This window comes from Monodelphis domestica, chromosome 2, assembly GCF_027887165.1.
Source record: "Monodelphis domestica isolate mMonDom1 chromosome 2, mMonDom1.pri, whole genome shotgun sequence".
NCBI classification, from domain to species: domain Eukaryota; kingdom Metazoa; phylum Chordata; class Mammalia; order Didelphimorphia; family Didelphidae; genus Monodelphis; species Monodelphis domestica.
In genome coordinates, this window is record NC_077228.1 from 142,210,747 (window position 1) to 142,233,625 (window position 22,879).

General features: G+C 36.1%; 1 protein-coding gene across 12 annotated transcripts in view; it reads right to left on the reverse strand.

Annotated features, from left to right (window-relative positions):
* CATSPERE (catsper channel auxiliary subunit epsilon) overlaps positions 1 to 22,879 on the reverse strand; it is a 211,963-nt gene that overhangs the window by 48,979 nt on the left and 140,105 nt on the right. For all 12 annotated transcript variants that reach the window (XM_056816069.1, XM_056816070.1, XM_056816066.1 and 9 more), the window contains 3 exons: positions 20,528 to 20,967; positions 3,807 to 3,865; positions 1,071 to 1,146 (listed from right to left, as the gene is read on the reverse strand). In XM_056816069.1, the coding sequence (XP_056672047.1) occupies positions 1,071 to 1,146; positions 3,807 to 3,865; positions 20,528 to 20,967 (575 nt within the window). The remainder of the gene's footprint in view (positions 1 to 1,070; positions 1,147 to 3,806; positions 3,866 to 20,527; positions 20,968 to 22,879) is intronic.

Below are 22,879 nucleotides of genomic sequence, written 5' to 3' on the forward strand. Positions count from 1 at the left end.
GCTTTCTTCTCTCTCTCTCTCTCTCTCTCTCTCTCTCTCTCTCTCTCTCTCTCTCTCCTTCCTTCCTTCCTTCCTTCCTTCCTTCCTTCCTTCCTTCCTTCCTTCCTTCCTTCCTTCCTTCCTTCCTTCCTTCCTTCCTTCCTTCCTTCCTTCCTTCCTTCCTTCCTTCCTTCCTTCCTTCCTTCCTTCCTTCTTTCCTTCCTTCCTTATTTTTTTTAAACACTTACTATCTGTCTTAGAACTTAGTGTCAGTTTGCCAGGGTCATATAGGTAGGAAGTGTATGAATCCAGATTTTAACTCAGGACCTCTCACCTCCAGGCCTGGCTCTCTATCCATTGAGCAACCCAGCTGCCCCATTTACCATATCTTCCTATGCTTCTTAGTTGTTTCTGTTGTATTTCCTTACATTCAGTGTATGACTTTTACTCAGGATGCATGGTTGTTTATGTCCTTTGTCCAATGTATTGGTCTAACAGTAATGTAGCATTGATGGCAAAGAGTGTCTACTTATCTAAGGGTGTTTGCATAGAGGCAAGAGGAATTTGTAGGCCAATTTCAGATTAGTCATGATGCCAGGGTGGTAGCAGCTCATGAGAATGGACTTTAGGCTAGTCTGTGGAAGACTCATGCTAGATATATGACTTTGAGTCCTCACCTATTTTTCACATTAGAGGGACTTAACAAAAGAAAAGAAGGGACTATCAGGTACATGTGGTGCTTGCTTAGCACTACATATGCTAAAATCAGGTACATAGGGATCTAAAGCTATGAAAATGAATGAAAGTGTTAAAATAATGGCCATCATTGCTGATATCATGCATTAATTAGTGGTCAGAAAATGGCAGGTGAGGTTGGGGTCTTCCTTCAATTCAACCAACATTCATTTACACTTGTTTATTATAAATTCTTTTGTTTTGTTCTATGCATCTTCAAGAATGAATGCATTTTCTATTCCATTTAAAAGCAGAAATCTAATTTACCACATCTTATGCACGTGCAATGGTTGATCAAGGTTGGTAAGAGCACATCGATAATGTGAGTTATTAATTTTTATCCCTCTGAAACTTACCTGACTACTTAATGGACATATTTTTGAAAATTGACTGGGACGCAGTTGAATCATCATATGACCCGTGTTTTCTTCTCTAAGAAAAGTACATTTAGATTATTATTAAAACATAGGACTGAAAGTTTTCTAGATAATTTCCTTGCCTCCTTGTAAAGATGTAGACTTTACATTTACTGCCAGGTGCAAAGTCTTATACCCATTGTAGGGTATTTAATATAATCTAGCAGGGGAAATCCTAAAGGCTTGAAGGGTGGTAGTGGTGGCAGTGACTGGTGGTGGTACTGGATTGGGGAGGTATTTTAACCATAGAACTCTATTTAGCCTAACACAGGGAGAAGAGGATCAGAGGATCTAGTTAACCCCACTCTCACCCCATCTCTAAACCTATTTGCTCATCAACACTCAATCCCAGTGGTCACTGTTGCTTATAGGACAAGACTGGCCACTTTATTCCTGTTCTTCCTGTTAATATCAAAACCTGATTTGTACTTGTTGCTACTGAAGATGGAAAACAATGATATAATCCACAGAAATAGATTGGTTGGCCTGTGTTAGGCCACACGGCATGGTTTGTATGGTATAAGAAAACAAACCAGAGGCTATTAATTACCTACAAATCACATTTTGTTCAAAAAATTGTAGAAAAAGGAAAAATTCCCACTCTCTCTCTCTAAATAGGTATCAGGAAACCAAGTTATACATAATGCATTTTTACATTTCTATATTAACCATGAGTTTTGTGTCCTTAAGGACATCAATTCTCCCTCAAATTTCCATTTTTAAAGCATTTCTCCCCTACATTTTCATCATTCGATGAAACAACTGATCTAATTGACTACAGATAAATTATCTATCCTGTGTAATTTGGTGGGGTGGGGTGGAGTTTGATGGTCCAGACCTATGTTTTCATCACTGTAGGAAGTTCCTCCAAGGAGTAACTCAACATACAAAAAGTCTTAAGTGCTTAGAGAGTTGCCTAGGGCAGTGATGCTGGATCTTTTTTTCATTTTTATTTATTTATTTTTTAGATATTTTTCATTAAGGTTCTCCCAGTTCATTTAGAAATCCTCCAGTTCATCATTCCTTATGGCACAATAGTATTCCATCACCATCAGATACAGCAGTTTGTTCAGCCATTCCCAAATTGAGGGACACTCTCATTTTCCAGTTTTTTTTTTTTTTTGGCCACCAAAAAGAGCGTGGTTATGAATATTTTTGTACAAATATTTTTCATTATTATCTCTTTGGGGTACAAACCCAGGAGTGGTATAACTGGATCAAAGGGCAGGCATTCTTTTAAAGCCCTTTGGCATTAATTCCAAATTGGCTCCCAGAATGGTTGGAGTAATTCACGACTCCACCAGCAATGCATTAGTGTCCCAATTTTGCTGCATCCCCTCCAATATTTATTATTTTCCTTTACTGTTATATTGGATGCCAGAACTTTTAGAGACTTGGTGCTAAGCCCCGCCCTTGGCCCTTTACTCTGGACGGGGGAGGGAAGAACTCCCATTGGGTTAGTGGGCAGAGGAGTGTGTGAAGTGAAAACAATGTCCTAAGGGGAACCGAGTAGCTCGGCCTGAGCCCCTCTGGCTTTCTAGTGGTGGGTGAACTCTGGTGGGTGAAGATGCCTTCATGCGCATGCCCACAGGGAGGGCTCTGTGTGCCCTTTTTGACAGATGTGCCATAAGTTCATCACCATGAGTCTAGGGCAGCTTTGACAAACCTTTAAGAAATCGGGTACCCAAATTGAAATTTCAAGCTGCCTGTGAGCCCTACCTGCTGCCACCTACCTCTCTCCCCCATCTCCAACATTAGTTTAGACAGCAGAGGGAGGAAGTGCTTGCACTGGGCAGCTGAGCAGAGGGGCGGAGCATATGAACATTGTCCCTAGGGAACAACCCCCTCTGTGCTGCCAGGGCATGCAAGCCAAGCTTTGCCAACAAGAGCCTAGGGCATTAAGAGGATAAAAGACTTGCCCCATCTCAAGTTATGATGTGTCAAAGATTGGACTTGTCATCCTAGTCCCTAAGTCATCCTAGACCCTAAGGCTAGCTTTCAATCCACTATGCCAGACTGTATCTTGTTCAAAATAAATATTCAGAAAGATAGAGGGACCTAATCCTGATAAGCTGTTTGGGAATAGTGATAAAGATTGGTGGCAGGAGTAGGAAGTACTCCTTTGGAGCAGCAACAGAACTAAGAAAAAAAAGTAAATTGCTTCCTGAAAAGGAATGTCCGTTTTCTAGAAACTAAGAAATAAGAATTTAGGGAAATTTGTTACAGTGCTTTTTTGTAGAGGGCATGTAGAAAGCGCCCACAAGAGATTTCCAATAATTATTTAAGGCTTAGAACTTAAAAAAAAGTATTATTGTAAATTTAATTAATTTAAGACTACTTACAAGCAAATGGGTGCTTCTTCTTTAGATGAAGGTCTTCTGTGAATATCTACTTTATGTGTTTCTCTTAGGATTCTAGTGCCTTATTTATAACTAGAGTGAATCAATTGTTTTCTAACTCATATTTTTAAAAAAGACAAAGCACACATTTTTTCAGAAAGGTCATATGAAGTTCCCCTTTTTGATGTTGGGAGATTTGGCCAGGACAAGGTGCTTTTTTGTATAAATATATGAATCAAATTATATTTACAATCAATAATATTTTGAAAATATACATGGTATGTTTAAGTTAAAGCTAACTATAGCTAGAGTTTTTAAAAAAATAAATTATACTTACTGGAGTTGATAGTAATTTTCTACATTTTCATATTTCACATCTTGGTATAATGTCACTGTCTGAAAAAAAAAAGAGCAAAAATATTTTGAAAATCAAGCATAATGGGTAATTCCAAACTAAAATAAGGCAGCACAGTCCCTATGGTGGTCCTATTTTATATTTATTTTTAGGTAGGTTCAGAAATAATTATACTACTACTAGTACCGCTATTGCTGCTACTTCCACATTTATATAGCACATTTAAGATTCAGGAAACAATTTCCTCATAAATAACCCTATAAATTTTGTTGTGGAACTTTCCCAGTGTACATTCCATGAGACTCCATGGAGGATCTCATCTGCCATGAGATCTGAATGGATTAGTGGTGGTGGTGGTAAGGGTGTATATGTTAAAAAGTGAGGAGCCAAACAGGAGGAAGGGAAAAAAAAGTTAATTGGGGCCCTAAAGAAGACTGTTCAGGCTCCTACAGCTTTATAGTTTTTTTGAGTACAGATTGAATTTTTAGGTTGGCTCAGACTACATAATCAGCAGTGTTCAAGGTAGAAAGGAAATCAGGGAAGTATTTAAATCTTAGAATGAAAGTTGTTGATCAGGTGGGAGTTTGTCACAAAATGCACTTTTCTGTAGATGGTAACTTCTAAGATAATAGAGAGTTCCTCCAAAATGTAATCGTGCAAGCTCTCTAATTTGTCACACAACCTTAACTATGTCCTTGCTGTTGCTAAGCAAAAAACTTCTACACCTCCCTTATTAACTCACTGTCTTTTTCTCCATAGTGGTTCTTTCAAACTTCCACCGTCCTCAGACCTCCATTGGTTCCTTTTCCCCTCACTCTCTCAGCTGAGAAGCTGGGCTCATATTTCACAGAAATATTGAGGTCATTCACTGGGAACTCTTCTTCCTCTTTCTTAGCTCATATCACTCAGATACCTTCTGTTACTATATTCTCCTTTATTCTTTTCTCATGGCAAATTCCTCTACTAAACAAGAAATCTCCTTTCATATCATCTCCAACAGACTGACTCCTCTGACATTCTTGTACTGTCACTTATTTTCAATTTCTTCCTGACCGCTGGCTTCTTTCCAACTGCCTATAAACATATCCACATCTCCCCCATCCTCACCACCCTCACTTAATTCTTCTGTTATCTCTATTATCTTCTATCTCTTTTGCCCTTTGTGGCTAAACTCTTTGAGAACATTGTCTTCAAAAACTGCCTCTACTTTCTCTCTTCTTACTCTTGGACGATCTGACTTCTGACCACATCATTCCACTGAAATTACTCTTTCTAAAGTTTCCAATGATCTCTATTCCCAAAAAATTATTTTAAAAATATTTTCCCATGTTTACATGATTCATTTTCTTTCCCTCCCCTCTTCCCTCCTCCCTCCCAGAGCCAACAAACAATTCCACTGGGTTGTACAAATGTTATCACTTGATACCTATTTCCATGTCATTCATTTTTGCTATGGAGCAATTTTTTTAAAGCCCAAACCCCAAATCATATACCCATATATACATGTGATAGGTAATGTCTTATGTTTTGCTTTTGCATTTCTACTCCAATAGTTCTTTCTCTCATTGTGGATAGCATTCTTTTCTTTTATTTTTATTTTATTCAGGAGTATCCTGGATTATTGCATTGCTACTGGTATTAAAGTTCATTACATTGGTTAGTCCTACAATGTTTCACTTTCTGTGTACTTCCTCTTGGTTCTGCTCATTTCACTCTGTATCAGTTCATCGAAGTTCCAGTTCATTTAGAAATCCTCCAGGTCTTCATTCCTTATGGCACAATAGTATTCCATAACCATCATATACCACAATTTGTTCATCCCCCCCCCCCTTCATTTTCCAGTTTTTTTTTGCCACCAAAAAGAGCATGGCTATGAATATTTTTGTAGAGATATTTTTCATTATTATTTCTTTGAGCAAAACCCCCACAGTGGTATTGCTGGATCAAAGGGCATACAATAATGATTTTTCTTTATTCTTTATTTTTAACTGTTCATTTAAAAAATTGAGTTTTAAATTAAATTCTCTCCCTCTCTCACTCTTCCCCCATTCTTTGGGAAGGCAAGCAATATATCAACTATACATATGATGTCATGCAAAATGTATTTTCATATCAGTCATGTTATAAAAAAAAAAAGCAAAAACTTTTCACTTCAATTTGCATTCAAGAGTTCATCCATTCTCTCTCTGGAGATGGATATTGTTTTTTGTCATGTGTCCTTTGAAATTGTCTTGGATCATTTTATTGACAGTTGATCATTATTATAGTATCATTGTTATGGTATACAATGTTTTCCTGGTTCTGCTCACTTCAATTTGCATGTGTTCATATGTAAGTTTTCCCAGGCTTTTTATGAAACCATTCTCCTTATCCATTTTTCTCTTAAATGTCAAATCCAATGATCTTTTCTCAGTCCTCATTCTTCTTCACTTTACTATAGACTTTGACACTGTTGATCACACTCTTCTCCTTGATACTTTCTTCTTTCTAGGTTTTTAGGATACTGTAACCTGGTTCTCCTCCTACCTATCAGGCCATGTCTTCTCAACCTACTTTGTTTGAACTTCATTCAGGTCATATTCTCTAATCATACATATGCAAAAAGGTCCTGGACCCTCTTTTCCCTCTATACTACTTTACTTGATCTCCATCAACTTCTGTTGATTTAATTACCCTCTAAATGCTAATGATCCTCAAATCTACCTATCCTGCCCTAACCTTTTTGCTGGGTCTGCTTGCCTTAAGACTCTACCCACATTCAAATCATGAATGAAGATACAGCTGCCCAACTGAGTTTTCTAAAGGAAAGGTCTGACCATGTTACTGCCGCCTATTCAGTAATCTCCCTCAGCTCCTGATCATTTCCAGGATCAAATACTGTGTTCAACATTCAAAGTCCTTCATAACCTAAACCCTCCCCAACTCCCATTTTTCCAGTGTTCTTATACTTTACTTGTCACTACACATTCTTCGATTGAGGGACACTGGCCTCTTTGATGTTCCTTGAACAAGATACTTCATCTCACAGCTCTGGGCATTTTCTCTGGCTCTCTCCTATGTCTAGAATGCCCTCTCTCATCTGTACAGGTTGGCTTCCCTGACTTCCCAACTAAAATCCCATCTTCTATGGGAAATCTTTCCCAACTCCTCTTAATTCTAGTGCCTTCCATTGTTGACAATTTCATACTTATCCTGTATATAGCTTGCTTTTGCTTGTTTGCTTGCTTGTTGTTTCATTGTGAGCAGGGATTATCTTTCACCTCTTCTTTTATTCTGTCCTGCTCAGTGTCTGGCATGCAATTGGTATTTTCAATTCATAAAATTAGAGGGCAACAGGATAACTGTTTGCCCTGAAAACCAGAGAGCCATGGAATGCTCAGCAAAAATTGTTTATTTCCTTTAAAAGAGAAAAAACAAGATTCATAGGCGGTTACTTGGGATAGCCTAACACCATCCACTTGCTCAGGCTTCACTGTTTCTTTGACCATTTCCCTCTGAAACAGTCTTTTCACATGCAACGCAAACTAGTGGGATCCTTCCTTAAATGTTAGTATGTGTTGAGGGATACCACATAAGCTTTCTGTGGATTCTTTTGCAATACCAAATTGCTTTTCTAGTCTTTGCAAGCATTTCAGTACTATCAGGGTCCCCTGATCTCAGGCCATATATTAAATGCTATGTTATTCCCTTGAGCCTGCTCGTTAATCTCCCTTTTTTTTTCAATGCAGTAACTTGCCATTGCTATTTTGTCTTTGTGGCATGTCCTATCTAGGATTCAAATGGTTATATACCAGATGGTCATTGCAACTCTATGTGAAGGATCAAATGCCATAATGAAGTCCTAATTTTGGTTTGTATCCAATTTATCATCTCCAGATATCAATTTTTTCTAGTGGGTGTGTTATCTACCATATTTTAAATGTTTATTTCTATCTCTTCACTATAGCACTCTACTTTAAAATATTTAATAGGAGTAGCTAGTTTCAAATCTGACCTCAGACACTTCCCAGCTGTGTGACCCTGGGCAAATCACTTGACCCCCATTGCCTAGCCCTTACCACTCTTCTGCCTTGGAGCCAATACACAGTATTGATTCTAAGAGGGAAGGTAAGGGTTTTAAAAAAATAATTATTTTTCATCTCCCTCAAGTCATTTATAGCCTCAAGCATAACTTTAACTTTATCCAGGGCTATTAGGTATTCTCAGGATCAAAAATCTTTGACCAGAATTCAATTGAAGTGCTTCACATCAATGCTTTAAAAGATATAAAAACTATAATCATGCAATGCTGGCCACTTGCATGAGCCTTTTTTAAACAATGAGGTGATTTAGACACTTCACTCTCTACTGGACAGTTACTGTAGAACCCCAGGAAGAATCTCTGGGCCTGAGCCACAAAAGGCTTAGCCCTGGACTGGTCAGACAGCATTCCAATGCATGATTTATGAGCAGGCCATGCGGTCTTTGTTCTGGGAGTTTGAAAAGAGTGGGCTGAACTTACCACGCCTCTAGCTTGTATGTCAAGCCAATGTAAATCCACTATGTACTGTTGCATATGTATTACCTGCCTCTGACATCATTACATCAATAAAGACAGGACGGGCGCCACCCTCCTCCTCTTCCTCTTTCTCTCTCTACCTCTAACCTGCCTGCTGGCCACATGGGTCACTCCTGTTATGGAGATCCATTGTGCCTCTAAAGATCTTCTTTCTTTATTCTTTTCCTTCCTTCTCACTTCACTCCTGATTCCTTAACCATGCATTCTTGGTTATTCTTATCTTCCTTCATTGTATGCCCTATAAAGGAAGATAAATGGAAGATGCATCCTTCTTAAACAGTATCTGATCTGTGTGTGTGTCTGACTCAGTTTCCCCCAAACTCTCCCTCTGTCTTCTTTCTCTTCCTCAAAATCATAATCCTATAGATTTTCCCTTTTGTGTAGTGGCTGCCAGACAGACTGCTGAAGTTACCTTGCTGGGGAAAAATCAAGTTATCTTTCATTTTCAGAGTTTGCTGTATAGCAACTATGTGGTGAAGTGGATAACGTGCTGGACCTGTTGTCAGGCACTCTTGAAGACTTGAGTTTTAGTCTTCTCTCAGACATGTATGGGTTGTGTGACTTTTGCTAAAATTATCTATAGTTTCAATTAATTTTCTGATATTTTCTACATATAACATCATGTCCTCAGCAATAGGTGTTATATTTTGTCAGAGGCTTTTTCTGTATCTATTGATAAAATCATATGGTTTTATTACTTTTGTTATTGATATCATCAATTATGTTGATAGTTTTCCTTACATCCCTGCATTCCTACTATAAATCCAATTTGGCCACAATTTATTATCTTTGTAACACCGTTGTAGTCTCCTAGCTAGTATTTTGTTTAGGATTTTTTGTAGCAGTCCACCCCTAGCTATGGGCAAGGGAAACTGTTGGTATGTGCAGATTGCCTTAGAAGAGAGCATGCTCAGTCTTGAGCATGCTCAGTATTGCACATGACTGGGAAAGCCTCTGACCCTTGACCCCAGCTTCCCCCAGGTTAGGAGGGAACACAGGTTTCTTTGTGCTCACCTGGTTAAGAGAAACCACACCTATACCTTGTCATTAACCAATGAGGATCATCCCTATGTACTGTGTATATTTGCATGTCAAAGGGTATATGTAGCCCAGCAAGCTCTGCCTCTAGCTCTCTCTCTCTCTCTCTCTCTCTCTCTCTCTCTCTCTCTCTCTCTCTCTCTCTCTTTTTCAGGAGCTGATGGCTGTCCTGGCAGAGGCCAGAGGCCAAGCTCCATCTTTAAATCTTCTCTATCTCTCCTTCATCTCTCCGATCTGTGTGGTATTAAATGGACTCTGGACTGGTAAAAAGCCTACAGAAGGGTCCTTTGATCAGAGCTTAGCTGTGGCTCATGGAAAATTAATAAAGACTCATTCCTGCCACCTCATATCTCTAATTTGACTCCATCATCCCCCTCATGGTATTTAAAACTTCTATCCTGTCTCTATCTTCCTACCTTAAAGCTTCTCTCCCCTCGGAGGAAGCTTTATATGGCGCCCAACGTGGGGCGCCAGATAAAACCTCCTGGCCCGTGAGAAGTTTTAAGGAAGGAAAATAGAAACAGGATAGAAGTTTTGGATCCCGCGAAGGGCGTGAACGAGCCGGCTTTAGAGATGTAAATAAACGAGTCAGTAATCAATTATTGATATTCGGGAGCCACAGCCTGCTCCGACCACTGGACGTTACTATTCAGGCTATTCCATCCAATGATCTCAATTTAACACTGCACTGGTCAGAGGATAATGCTAGCTCAGTAAGAAAGGAGATTAGAAACTAAAGGAGGTAGATAACGCTAGGTATTAGCATTGGAAAAGAGAGAGACAGGAAGGCCTGACCAAAGGGCCAGGCCTCAGGGAGAAAGATAGAGAGGATAGAGAAAGGGGAGAAGTTACTCCTTTGCAAACCTGTCGATGTCCTCCAAGTGGCCGAGCTGGCTGTGTCCCATTCCTTTTATTCTCTTTGATATACAAATGAGCTCAATACATATTGATCAGTTACATGATGCCTCAATACATATGGATGAGTTACATAGTGTATTGCCATTGGATAATTGCAAATTATGACAAGGTGAAGGTGGGGTTATTATCCTCAAGTGAGTGAGACAGGAGGAAGCAAGGTTTTGAGCCCTAACCTCAGCCACGCTGGGAATAGAGCCCATTGCCATGTGCAGGATGGCCATGTGCTCACTCACAATCCTTGTCTCTCCATAATACCTATGGGCTGGACTGCTACATTTTAGGTATTCTATTTCTTGATCTCATAGTCTAGACAGCTTATTTTTTTCTAAGTATTCTATTTCTGTTTCATTTTAAAATTTGTATTCATCTAGTTAAGCAAAATAACCACTAAGTTATTTTAATTTCATCTTCATTGGTGATATGTTTACCCTTTTCATCTTTAATGCAAGTGATTTGATTTTCTTCTCTTATTTTTTTTTATTAGATTAACCAATGGCTTATGAGTTTTGTAGATTTTTTTTCAAAGAGGCAACTCCTAGGTTTGTTTATTAATTTAATGGTTTTCTTAAATTCTGCTTTATTGATTTCACTTTTAATTTTTAGGATTTCTAATTTGGTGTTTAGTTGGGAATTTTTAATTTATTATTTTTTCTAGTTTTTAAAATTGCACTCCTAATTCATTCATCTTTTTAAAAGTGTTAATATAAGCATTTAGAGATACAAATTTTCCTCATAGGTTTTGCTATGTTGTCTCATTATTACTGTTCTATTTAATGAAGTTATTGTTTCAACAATTTGTTTTTTAACCCACTCATTCTTCAATATTAGGTTTAGTCTCCAATTAGTTTTTACTTTTTGTTTCTATGATCCCTTATTATATACAATTTTTGTTGTGCTATGGTCTGAGAAGGTTGAATTGAATATTCTTGCTTTTCAACATGTAACTATAATATTTTCGAGACCTAACATATGGCAATTTTATGTGAAGCTACCATGTACTGCTGAGAAATCATACTCTCTTCTGGTTCCATTCAGTTTTCTCCAGATACTCATCATATTTAACTTATCTAAAATTCTATTCATCTCCTTGGTTCTTTTTCTTATTTTTTGGTTAGATGTATCTAGTTCTGACAGTGGAAAATTAAAGTCCCCATCATTATTTTGTTATCTATTTCTGTCTATAACTCATATAATTTTTCCTATAAAAATTTGGATGTACTATTTGGTGCATGTGGATTTTAAATTGATAATGCTTTATTGTCCATCATACCTTTTAAACATAACATGATTTAGTAATGTTCATCTTTATTATATTTATGATTTCTACCCCTGCTTTCTTTATATATATGTATATATTTATATTCTGATATAATCTTTTAAAAAACTTTTTATGTCTCTCATTTTTAAGTGTTTCTTATAAACATCATATAGTTGGATTTTGATTTTTGATCTGTTCTTCTATCTATTTTTGTTTTATGAGGGAATTCACTCCATTCACATTCAATGCAGTAATTACTAGTTGTGTATCTTCATTCTATTTTCTCACTGTTTGTCCTTCTAGTTCTTTTTGCTGAATTCCAGAAGACTTATCCTGAGTCCCTCCCTTACCCCCTCACCTTATCCACTCCTTACCCTATTTCTTGATATGGACTCCCATCTCTCTATTCCTCCCTTTTTTTGCATTGCTCTTATTTTTTCCCTAGTTTTTCCTTAATCTCTCTCACTTGGTTTTTGAGGTCTTTTTAAAGTTCTTCCAAAAGCTCCTTTTGAGCTTCTTCCAAAAGCTCCTTTTGAGCTTCTTCCAAAAGCTCTTTTTGAGCTTGTAGCCATTTATTGTGTTTCTTTGCCATTTTTGAAGCAGGTGTTTTTACTTCATTGTCCTCTGAGCTTCTTCTCTGTCCTCAGAGTAGTTATCAATTATTGAATTCTTTCTCCATTGGCTGCTCAATTTTTTTTAAATTTAAAAATTATAGCAGTTAGGTCAATAGGCTTAATAATTGACTTTTTATTGGACTCCCCAGGGTTCCTACAGTGTTGGGGTATGTTATCTTAGGTTTTAGGCCTTTTTTTGTGTTTGGTTTTTTTTTCTCGGGCCTTATTTATTCCAATTTTTATAGTCCAGAGTCTAATGTATTCCCTGGGACCCCTGTTCAAGCCCCAGTCTGTGAAGCAGACAGACCACCTCTCCCTGTGGTGACAATTGGGGACTCCACCAGTCCCTCAGCAACCACACTCTGCTATATGCTCCCTCCTTATTCCTCCTGTCCATTAAGACAGGTCTGGACAGAGCAGGTATTCAGTCTGTGTTCCCTGATCCTCCAATGTCCCTCACCTATTTGCAGCAAGGCTTGATGTCCTGCCCTTAGGGTCCAGTACCCATGGACCTATGGTATCTGCTTCCTCAATTCTCAGATGTGAGCCAGTGGGAGTCCCAGATATGGAGGCTGTGGCAGTCATCCCTGCTGACATAACTCCTTTTAGGGACCTTTACTTCTAGATGAAAATTCTAGTGGAAAGCTCTGGAACGGGGGCTCCTGAGTTCAGCAAACAAGGTGAGGAGGCTAATTCTGCCTTCAGGGGTTATATTCCAAAGTTGATTCCTTGGCTGTTTGCTCTATTCCTATTTCCAGGACAGCAGAGGTGGGACTGAGTCCAGGGAAGTAAAAAATTTTCCTCCCTTGTACCTCGTTCACTGTTGACTCCTGTCTGCTTTTGCCACTGATCTGGTGGATTTCTTTTTGGTTGTTTGTGGTGGGGGGTATTAGAAGGGCAAGGAAGCTTCAAAACTCCTTCTCCTCCTATTTTCCCACAAAACATCCAGAAACTGTCTTTCACAGCATCGTGATTGCTGTCTTCTGGATCCTTGGCAGCTTATCAAGGTTTTTCTAAAATATTTTGCCCAGAACTGAGCATAATCTCCCAGCATGTAGTAGACATTTTCCTTCCCTTATTCTAAAATCCCTTATTCTAAAATTACTTTAGTTTATGTGGATACCATGTTGATTTTGTTGACTTTGTTTCTTTGTAAGAACTACTGTCTAGTACTGTCTCCTCCATTTCTTACTTCTGAATTTGACTTTTTGAATTAAAATGTAAGTCTTTACAGAGTCCCTAACTAAATTTTGTTTTAATTGCTCTCTCTCTCTCTCTCTCTCTCTCTCTCTCTCTCTCTCTCTCTCTCTCTCTCTCTCTCTCCCTCTCTCTCTCCCTCTCTCTCTCTCTCTCCCTCTCTCTCTCTCTCTCCCTCTCTCTCTCTCTCCCTCTCTCTCTCCCTCTCTCTCTTTCTCCCTCTCTCTCTCTCTCTCTCTCTCTCCCTATATTGTATTTATTTAAATTCCTTGATCCCCTATTAGTCCCTTAATCCTTTCAAAAAAAGAAAAGATTAGTCTGCACAGTCAGTAAAATTCCAAGTTTCTAAGTGTCCAGTACAAAGGGACAATAGCAGTAAATAAGATGGCAAAGAGGAACTTGGAAGTCATGTACAAACTGTCCAAAAGATAAAAAAAAAGAATGAATATTGATGCAAAAACTCAAATAGAATACTAGCAAAGAGACAAAAGCAATATATCACAAGGATTATTCACTATGACCAGGGGGGATATATATCAGAAATGCAAGACTGGTTTAATAATAGGAAATCTATCTGGATAACCAAACTAACAGAAATCACATGATTATCTTGATGCAGGAAAAGCCTTTGACAAAATACAACACCCATTTCTATTAAAAAACACTAGAAAGCATAGGAATAAAAGGGCCTTTCCTTAAAATAATAAGTCGTAACAATTTAAAACCATCAGCAAGTATCATCTTCAATGGGAATAAATTAGAATCCTTCTCGAGATCAGGAGTGAAACAAGGATGCCTATTATCACTACTCTTGTTTAATATTGTAGTAGAAATATTAGCTTTAGTAATTAAGAGAAGAAAAAGAAGTCGAAAGAGTTCAAGCAGTCAAAGAAGACACTAAACTGTTACTCTTTGTGGATGATGGTATAGTTAGAGAATCCTAGAGAATCATTTAAAAAACAAGCTGAAATAACTAATAACTTTAGCAAAGTTATAGCATACAAAATAAATCTACATAAGTCATCAGCATTTCTTTTTATTTCCAAATAGTCCAGCAACAGGAGTTAGAAAAGAAAATTGCATTTAAAATCACTCTAGATGCTGTAAAATATTTGAGAATCTACTTGCCAAGGCAAACATGGGAATTATATGAACACAATTATAAAACACTTGTCACATATAAAGTTAGAGCTAAATAATTGGAAAAGCATGAAATACTTATTGGTAGGCCAAACTAATATGATAAAGATGACGATCCTACATAAATTAATTTACTTATTCAGTGCCATATCAAACTATCAAAAAACTATTTTATATAACTAGAGAAAATAAAATCTAGAAGAGCAAAAGGTCCAGAATATCAAAGGAACGGATGAAAAAAATGTGAAGGATGGTGGCCTAGCAGTACCAGATCTTGAACTGTACTATAAAGCAGTGGTCATCCAAACAATCTGGCATTGGCTAAGAAACAGAAGGGTGAATCAATGGAACAGAGTTTGATAAACCCAAAGATCCTAGCTTTTAGGATAAGAACTCACTATTTGACAAAAATTTCTGAGAAAATTGAAAACAGTAGGGCAAAATTAGGTTTAGATTAATATCTCCCACCCTATACCAAGATATGCTCAAAATGGGTTTATGATTTAGACATAAAGGGTGATATTATAAGTAAATTAGGTAAACATAGGCAAACATATAATGTTTACCTAACAGATCTGTGGAGAAGGGAAGAATTTATGATCAAAGAAGAGATAGAGGTGTAAAATAAATAATTTTGACTATATTGCAAATTTTGTACAAAAAAACCCCTGATGCAACCAAAATTGGAAGGGAAACATCAAACTGGGAAAAATTTTTATAACAAATGTTTTTGATAAAGTTCTCATTTCTAAAATATGTAAAGAAATAAATCAAATTTATAAGAACAGAAGTCATTCCCCAACTGACAAATGATCAAAGGATATGAATAAGCAGTTTTCAGATAAAGGAATCAAAGCTATCAATAGTCATTTTAAAAAAATGTTCCCTCTTGATTAGAGAAATGCAAACTAAAACAACTCTGAGGTACCAACTCACACTTATCAGATTAGTCAATATGACAGTAAAGGAAAGTGTTAAATGTTGGAGGGGAGGTAGCAAAATTGGGATATTAATGCATTGCTGTCAGAGCTGTGAATTGATCCAACCATTCTGGAGGGCAATTTGGACCTCAGTGTGCTAAAAATGAATGCATAACCTTTGGTCCAATAATACCACTACTAGGTTGGTATCCCAAAGAAATAAGCAAAAAAGGGACAAGACTTACTTCTACAAAAATATTTACAGCTGTTCTTTTTGTGGTGGCAAAGAATTTGAAACAGAAGAGAGGCCCTTGAATTGGGGAATGGCTGAACAAATTGTGGTATGTTATGGTGATGGAATACTATTGTGCTATAAGAAATGATGAACAAAGGTGATTTCAGCAAGAGCTGGAAAGACCTTCATAGACTGATGTAGAGAGTAAATAAGCAGAACCAGGAAAACATTGTACACAGTAAAAACAATATTATGAGATGATCAGTTGTGATAGATTTAAATATTCTCAGCAATTCAAGGATCCAGGACAATTCTGAGGGATTTAGGACAAGGAATTTGGGACAAAGAATGCTTAGCTCCCTCTAGAGGAAGAAAACTTGTTGCCAGAAGGTAGATGAAAGCATACGGTTTTACAAGTGTTTATTTGGGTTTATGTTTTGGGGTTTTGGCTTTATAAGATTACTCACTTCCAAAAATGAACAATATGGAAAAAAATTGAAAAAAAAATAAGTCTGGTAAAAACTATGGACCCCCCTCAGAATGTTTTAAAATGTATGTATGTGCCAAAGGTTACAAAGCAAACCAATTCTACTGAAGTTTAGTTCTGAAAATATTATTAAAAAAACAAACAGGGGGCAGCTGGGTGGCTCAGTGGATTGAGAGCCAAACATAGAAATGGGAGGCCCTAGGTTCATATCTGGCCTCAGACCTTGGGCAAGTCACTTAACCCCCATTGCCTAATTCCAAGGGTTAAAAAAAAAACCAAACAACAAATTCATGGACCACAAAAGATCAAAGGAGCTTAGTTTATAAACTGTATCATTAATTAACCAAAATTCATATTCTGGTAATATATGCTGGATCAATAGAAACTATATAGTCATTTTAATTAGGGTTCTAATCCGATGATATATAAATTCAGACAAATTCCAGATCTCTACACTTTCAGACCAGCAGAACATCAAAAAGGTGATGATCATTTTAAAGTTTTAGCAATAATTTTGAGATGGTTTGAATATATTAAATGAACAAGATGGCATAGATAAGAGCTAATCTATTTTCCCCTGAAACTGTATATCTTAAACTCCTGCCTCCACTGGTACTCTTCCATCTCCTAGAGGGTTCATGCTCTTGAGTGTTCCCAATTCCAATCCATGGTTATATAAGTTACTCATCCGCTCCCTATCCTTTTTCTCATGCTGCCTACCTCCCTTCACAGTCCCATTCCCTCATTCGCATGCTGTCTCCCTCTGTATCCTTTATCTTTACCTTTATTTGCGTATTACCCTCATTCTTCTCTGTGCTTAAAATGTGATTGTCTATCTCTTTTTGTAGATGATATGATGGTATTTGTGGAAAATTTTAGAGGTTCAAATAAAAAGTTTAATTTTAAATAAAAGTTCAAATTGATAGTTGAAACTATCAATAATTTTAGTAAAGTAGTAGGATATAAAATAAACACATAAACCAGCATTTTATATATCACTAACAAAGTTCTATAAGAAGAGATATAAACCCTTCATTTAAAATAACCACAGATAGAATAAAATATCTGGCAGTATACTTGCCAAAACAAATCTAGAAACTATATAAACATAATTATAAAACATTTTTGCATAAAGTAAGATCTAAATAATTGGAGAAATATTAATTGTACATGGATGAGCACAACCAATATAATTAAAATGACAATCCTAACTAAACTAATCTATTTGCGTTTTTAAACTAATCAAATTACCAAAAAATATTCTCTTTGAGCTAGAAAAAAATAACCAAATTTAGTTGGAAGAACAAAAGATCGAGAGTATCAAAAGAAGTAATAATAAAAAAAGGAATGAGGTCTAGCAGTACCAGATTTTAACCTGTATTATAAAGTAGGAATCATCAAAACTATCTGGTACTGGTTAAGAAATAGAAAGGTAGCTCAATGAAGCAGAACAGACATATAACAAACAATAGCAAAATATTATAATAACTTTGTAGATCCATGCTACTAGGATAAGAAATCACTATTTGGTAAAAATTGCTTGGATAGTTAGAAAGTAGTTTGGCAGAAACTAGATACAGACCAATAGCTTATACCATTCACTAAGATCAAAATGGATACAATATCTAGGTATAAAAGGAGATTTCATAAGCTGGGAACATCAGATTTATGGATAGGAGAGGAATTTGTGAATAAACAAGAGATGCTTGAGAGCATTATGAGGTATAAAATAGATAATTTTTAATACATTAAATTGAAAAGATTTTGTGCACGTAAAAAATGTTAAGCCTCAAAGGAAAGTGGACAATTGGGGAACATTTTTCATAATCTCTTGAATAGAGATTTCATAGCTAAATTATAAAAATAACTTTGCCAAATTTATAAGCATATGAGCCATCCCATGATTGATAAATGGGCATACATTTTTGGTTAAAGAAATTAAAACCAAATAAAGATACATGAAAAAAATGCTCTCAATTACTACTGAGTAGGGAAATGCAAGCCAAAACTATTCTGAGGTATCATCTCATATCATATAATAATAGCTCTCAGAGTGGCTAAAATGACAAAAGGGAAAAATGCAAATGTTGGAGATGTGGGAAAGTAGGGACACTGTTGGTGGAACTGTGAACTGATCCATTCATTTTGGAGAATATGGATTTAAGCCGAGAGAGTTATAATGCTATGTATCCTTGGCCCCAGCAATACCATTGATGGGCCTATTTCCCAAGTAGACTAGAGAAAAAGGAAAAGAACCTATATATTCCAAAATATTTTATTAGCAACTATCTTTGTGGTGGCAAAGAACTGGAAATTGAGAGAATGTCCATAAATTGAGGAATAGCTAAACAATTTGTGATATGTGGCTATGATAGAACACTCCTGGGCCATGAAAAATGATAAATAGGTTAGTTAAAAAAAAAACTTGAAAAGAATTTCATGAGATAATGAGTAGAACCAATTATAAACAGCAGAGAATGAACTGAGAGACAATCTATATATACATATCTGTTTCCTGGATGATGCCTTTTATGGTGTGGGGAGGGAGGGAGAGCCTAAGATACCTGGAAATAAATTCTATTAATAAAAAATGTGTGATTGCTACCTCATTTCCTATTGCCAATCAGTGTCTTTCCTAGTAAATCTCCAAAGAACTAGGTGTGCCCATTCCCTAATTTCATAAATTATCAATTTAATTAGTTACTAGTCATCCCTTTAAGAATAATGCATTCTTCAATTTTGCCACAAATTTATATCAGTTCCTTTAGGGCTATTTTGGGCAAGGATGCTGCTCTTTTTGTCAGGAACTGGGCATAGCTTGGGGATAAATAGGATTAAGGCATCAGGAAAGTGTTCCATCAGGTATGTTGTATTGCTAAAAAACTACTTCACACACTTACTAGCTATGTGACCCTTGATAAATCATTTAATCCCATTGGCCTAAACTCTTCATCTGTAAAATGAACTGGAGAAGGTAGTGTCAAACTACTCTAGGATCACTGCCAAGAAGACCCCCAAGTGGGATCACAAAGAGTTGAACACAAATGAAATGACTGAACAACAAGAAAAAGGGTTCTAGTGTTTAGAGAGGAATTTTATGAAACATTTGAATCTACTTTTCACATTTCATTTGTCTTAACTAGAAAAATGACTCACTAATTTTTCTTGAATTTCCCAATCAGGATGCTATCTGGTGCATTTTCTAGATCTGTTTGTATGTATGCTACTACTTCCATTCTAAGCATCAAGCAGGGGAAGCCTATGTACCAGTTCAAGAATTGTAGAGGGGGCAGCTGGGTGACTCAGCGGGTTGAGAGCCAGGCCCAGAGACGGGAAGTCCTAGGTTCAAATCTGGCCTTAGACACTTCCTAGCTGAGTGACCCTGGGCAAGTCCTTTAACTCCCACTGCCTAACCCTTACCACTCTTCTGCCTTGGAGCCAATAAACAGGATTGGTTCTAAGGTGGTAAGGGTTTAAAAAAAAAGGAAAAAAAAAGAATTGTAGAGACAATCAGGAAGAGGGTAGTCTTGATACAGATTTGAAGCAAAGTTGTACCTAGAAATTTTTCCAGTGGGGCAAGAGGCAACAATCTCTTTCCTCATTTGAGGTAAGGGGGAGTAGAGAATGGATAGATGTTGAATGGAGGGCATTAGACAGAGTAGGGGGAGGGTCAAGGTAGGGTGAAAGAAGAACGAATGAAAAAACATTTATTTAGTATTTACTCTGTTCAAAGTGCTGGGGATAGAAATATAAAAGTAACACAGTTCCTATATTTATGGAGCCCACATTATAATAGGGAAGACAAATTGAGTCAAGAAGTATTTGTGAATTACTATGCACTTGTCCATACAAATTAGACTTATTACTCTCCCATCTCTATGACTTTGCCCTTTGGCGAGAGAATTTCTGGCTCAGGTTTCTTGCCACCATTGTGATGATGATAATAATAACAATGAATAATAATAATGCTCTGTTTTGATATATTATTCCTAAAAGGTCATAGGTCACAACATCTGCAGTCTTGAGGCTAGGAAAAGAACTTATATCTCCTATTTTAACAAGTAGGTAGATGCCGATATCTTCCCTCTTCTGTTACTTATTTCCAGACACATATACTCTTATATACCCTTCCTTCTTTCCATAAAATTCCATTTTTCTATGCTGCTTACCTATTAGTAGGAGTGGAGATGATGGATGGGCATCATAGGTTTGTGTGGTGCTTACCAAGATATTATTTATGAAGTTTGTTGAATGAATGAGTGAAAAATGATATTACACGAAATTATGAATCACATTATCTATTTGAAGAAGTAAAGGGATAGACATTTGAAACATTACCAGATTTTTAGTGCAGATTCCCAAGGCTATTTCATATGAAGTACTTCTCTTCTCCTTTAATATTTTTGGTCCATAGACTTCCACAATAGAAAATAGACCTAAATTCTCAGGATAGACCACTTGACACCAAAATGTCAACTCAGTTCTCTTATCCATATAGACATTGTTGAAATAAATGCTGCTTTCAAACAACATATATGGACATTGAATATTACTTTTAAAAGTTGAACTATATAGTTCCAGCACTAATGGATATTCTGAAAGTGTTGTCGTGCCTTGATTAAAAGTCAGAAGAAATAGATCTTCAGAAGGGTTAATTATAATTAAACATCGGTCGTCTTCTTTAGTCCACTGATGTAGAATTTCTACATCTGTGATTTCAATTTTGAAATAAAGCATCACATTGTTGTACATCTTTATCAAAGCATTCCCATAATAATCTGAAAAAAGGAGAGAAAATGAGTTAGAATTTCTCTAGCTTTACTTTTCTTGTGAGAGCATATTTAAAAAATAATTCTTTGGATTAGAGAATAAAGCCTCTTTCTTTTTCCTGTCATGAATATTCTCTTTAGTCCCTCAAAAAGTTGTTTCATTTATGAAGACATTATTAGAAGCAACAGATTATTGTCCCCCATCAATTTTCTTTAATAGGGGAAGAGTACTAATATAAACAAAAATCATGTGCAATATTAATACTCTCAAAAGGAAAATTGTGAATATCCTTTTTCATTTTTATTAAATATTTTTAAAGAATGATTTACATGTACATTAAGGATATCTTCAATGAAAATGTGAAAAGGGAACATTCAGATTTGGGGAAATGATTTTCTAAAGTGGACCACATTGTCTTTACAACTGAATGTTGTTTGGTGAACATAAGAAAGCTTCTGAGCAAAAACAACAAGGAAAGGCAACAGCTTGACTACAGGGGTGGAGGGGATATGATGGAGGAAAGACTCTAAATGAACAACCTAATGCAAAAACCAATAACATGGAAATGAGTTCGGATCGAGGACACATGTTATACCTAGAGGAATCACACATCACCAATGGGAGGGGTAGTGGGAGAGGGGAGGAAAAGAAAATGATCTTTGTTTCTAATGAATAATGTTTGAAAATGACCAAATAAAATAATGTTTAAAAAAAAGAAAAAGACTTCATGAAAACTAAGCTACGAACAGAAACTACAATCAGAAAGACAGAAAAAATATTTAAGAAAATCAAAAGACTGAGAGAGAAAACTAATGCAAAAAAAACTAGTGTAAAAAAGCAATTGACATGAAAACAATTTAAAGGCAACCAAAGAATTGTTGAATTCTCTGAAAATTATAATAAAAAAAGATCTAGATGACATATTTCAAGGAAAAAAAGAAAGTTTCTGGCTTGGTAAAACAAAATGCTACTTAGAAGACTTCTAATCAATGTCGTCTCCAATTCATTTACTAAAATCATACATTTAATGTAATATTACAAATACTAGCAACAGCAATAAAAGAAATTGTAGATGACATGATGCTATATGTGGAAAACTCTAGAGATTCAAAAATTAATTGAAACTATCTAATTTACTAAAATAAAAACTATCTATTTTACTAAAGTAGCAGGATATAAAATAAACCCACATATATCATCAGCATTTTTATATATAAGAAGGGATAGAAATCAATACCTGGGATTATTTCTGCCAAAACAAATCTAGGAGCTTCATGAATATACTTATATTTTTTACACAAATTCAGATCTCAATAATAGAAAAATATCAATTCTTCATGGATGGGCTGAGGCAATATAATCAAAATGGCAATTCTACCCAATTAATTTACTCAATGCCATCCCAGTTACATTACTAAAAATTATTTTATTGAATGAAAAAATAATAACAAAATTCATTTGGAAGAACAAAAGCAAAAGAATTAATTACAATAAAACCATAGAGGAAGGAGGTCTTACAGTACCAGATTTTAGCAGTAATTATCTGATACTCTATAGTGCTGATACAGTAACTATCTGATACTGGCTAAAGTAGATCAGTAGAACAGAACAGACATGCAATAAACAGAAGTTATAAATCTTGTATTTGACAAAAGCATAGATGCAGGTTTTGGGGATAAGAAATCATTATTTGATAAAAATTGCTGTGACAACTGGAGGCTAATTTGGCAGGAACTAGGTGTAGACACAATTCATTAAGATAAGATCAAAATGGATACAAGATCTAGACATAAAAGGAGATAAACTAGAATTACAGAGAACATACTACTTATCAAGTTCATGGATAGGAAAAAGAATTTATAAGTCAAGAAGAAATAGAGAGCCTTGTGAAATATAAAATGGATAATTTTGAGTACATTA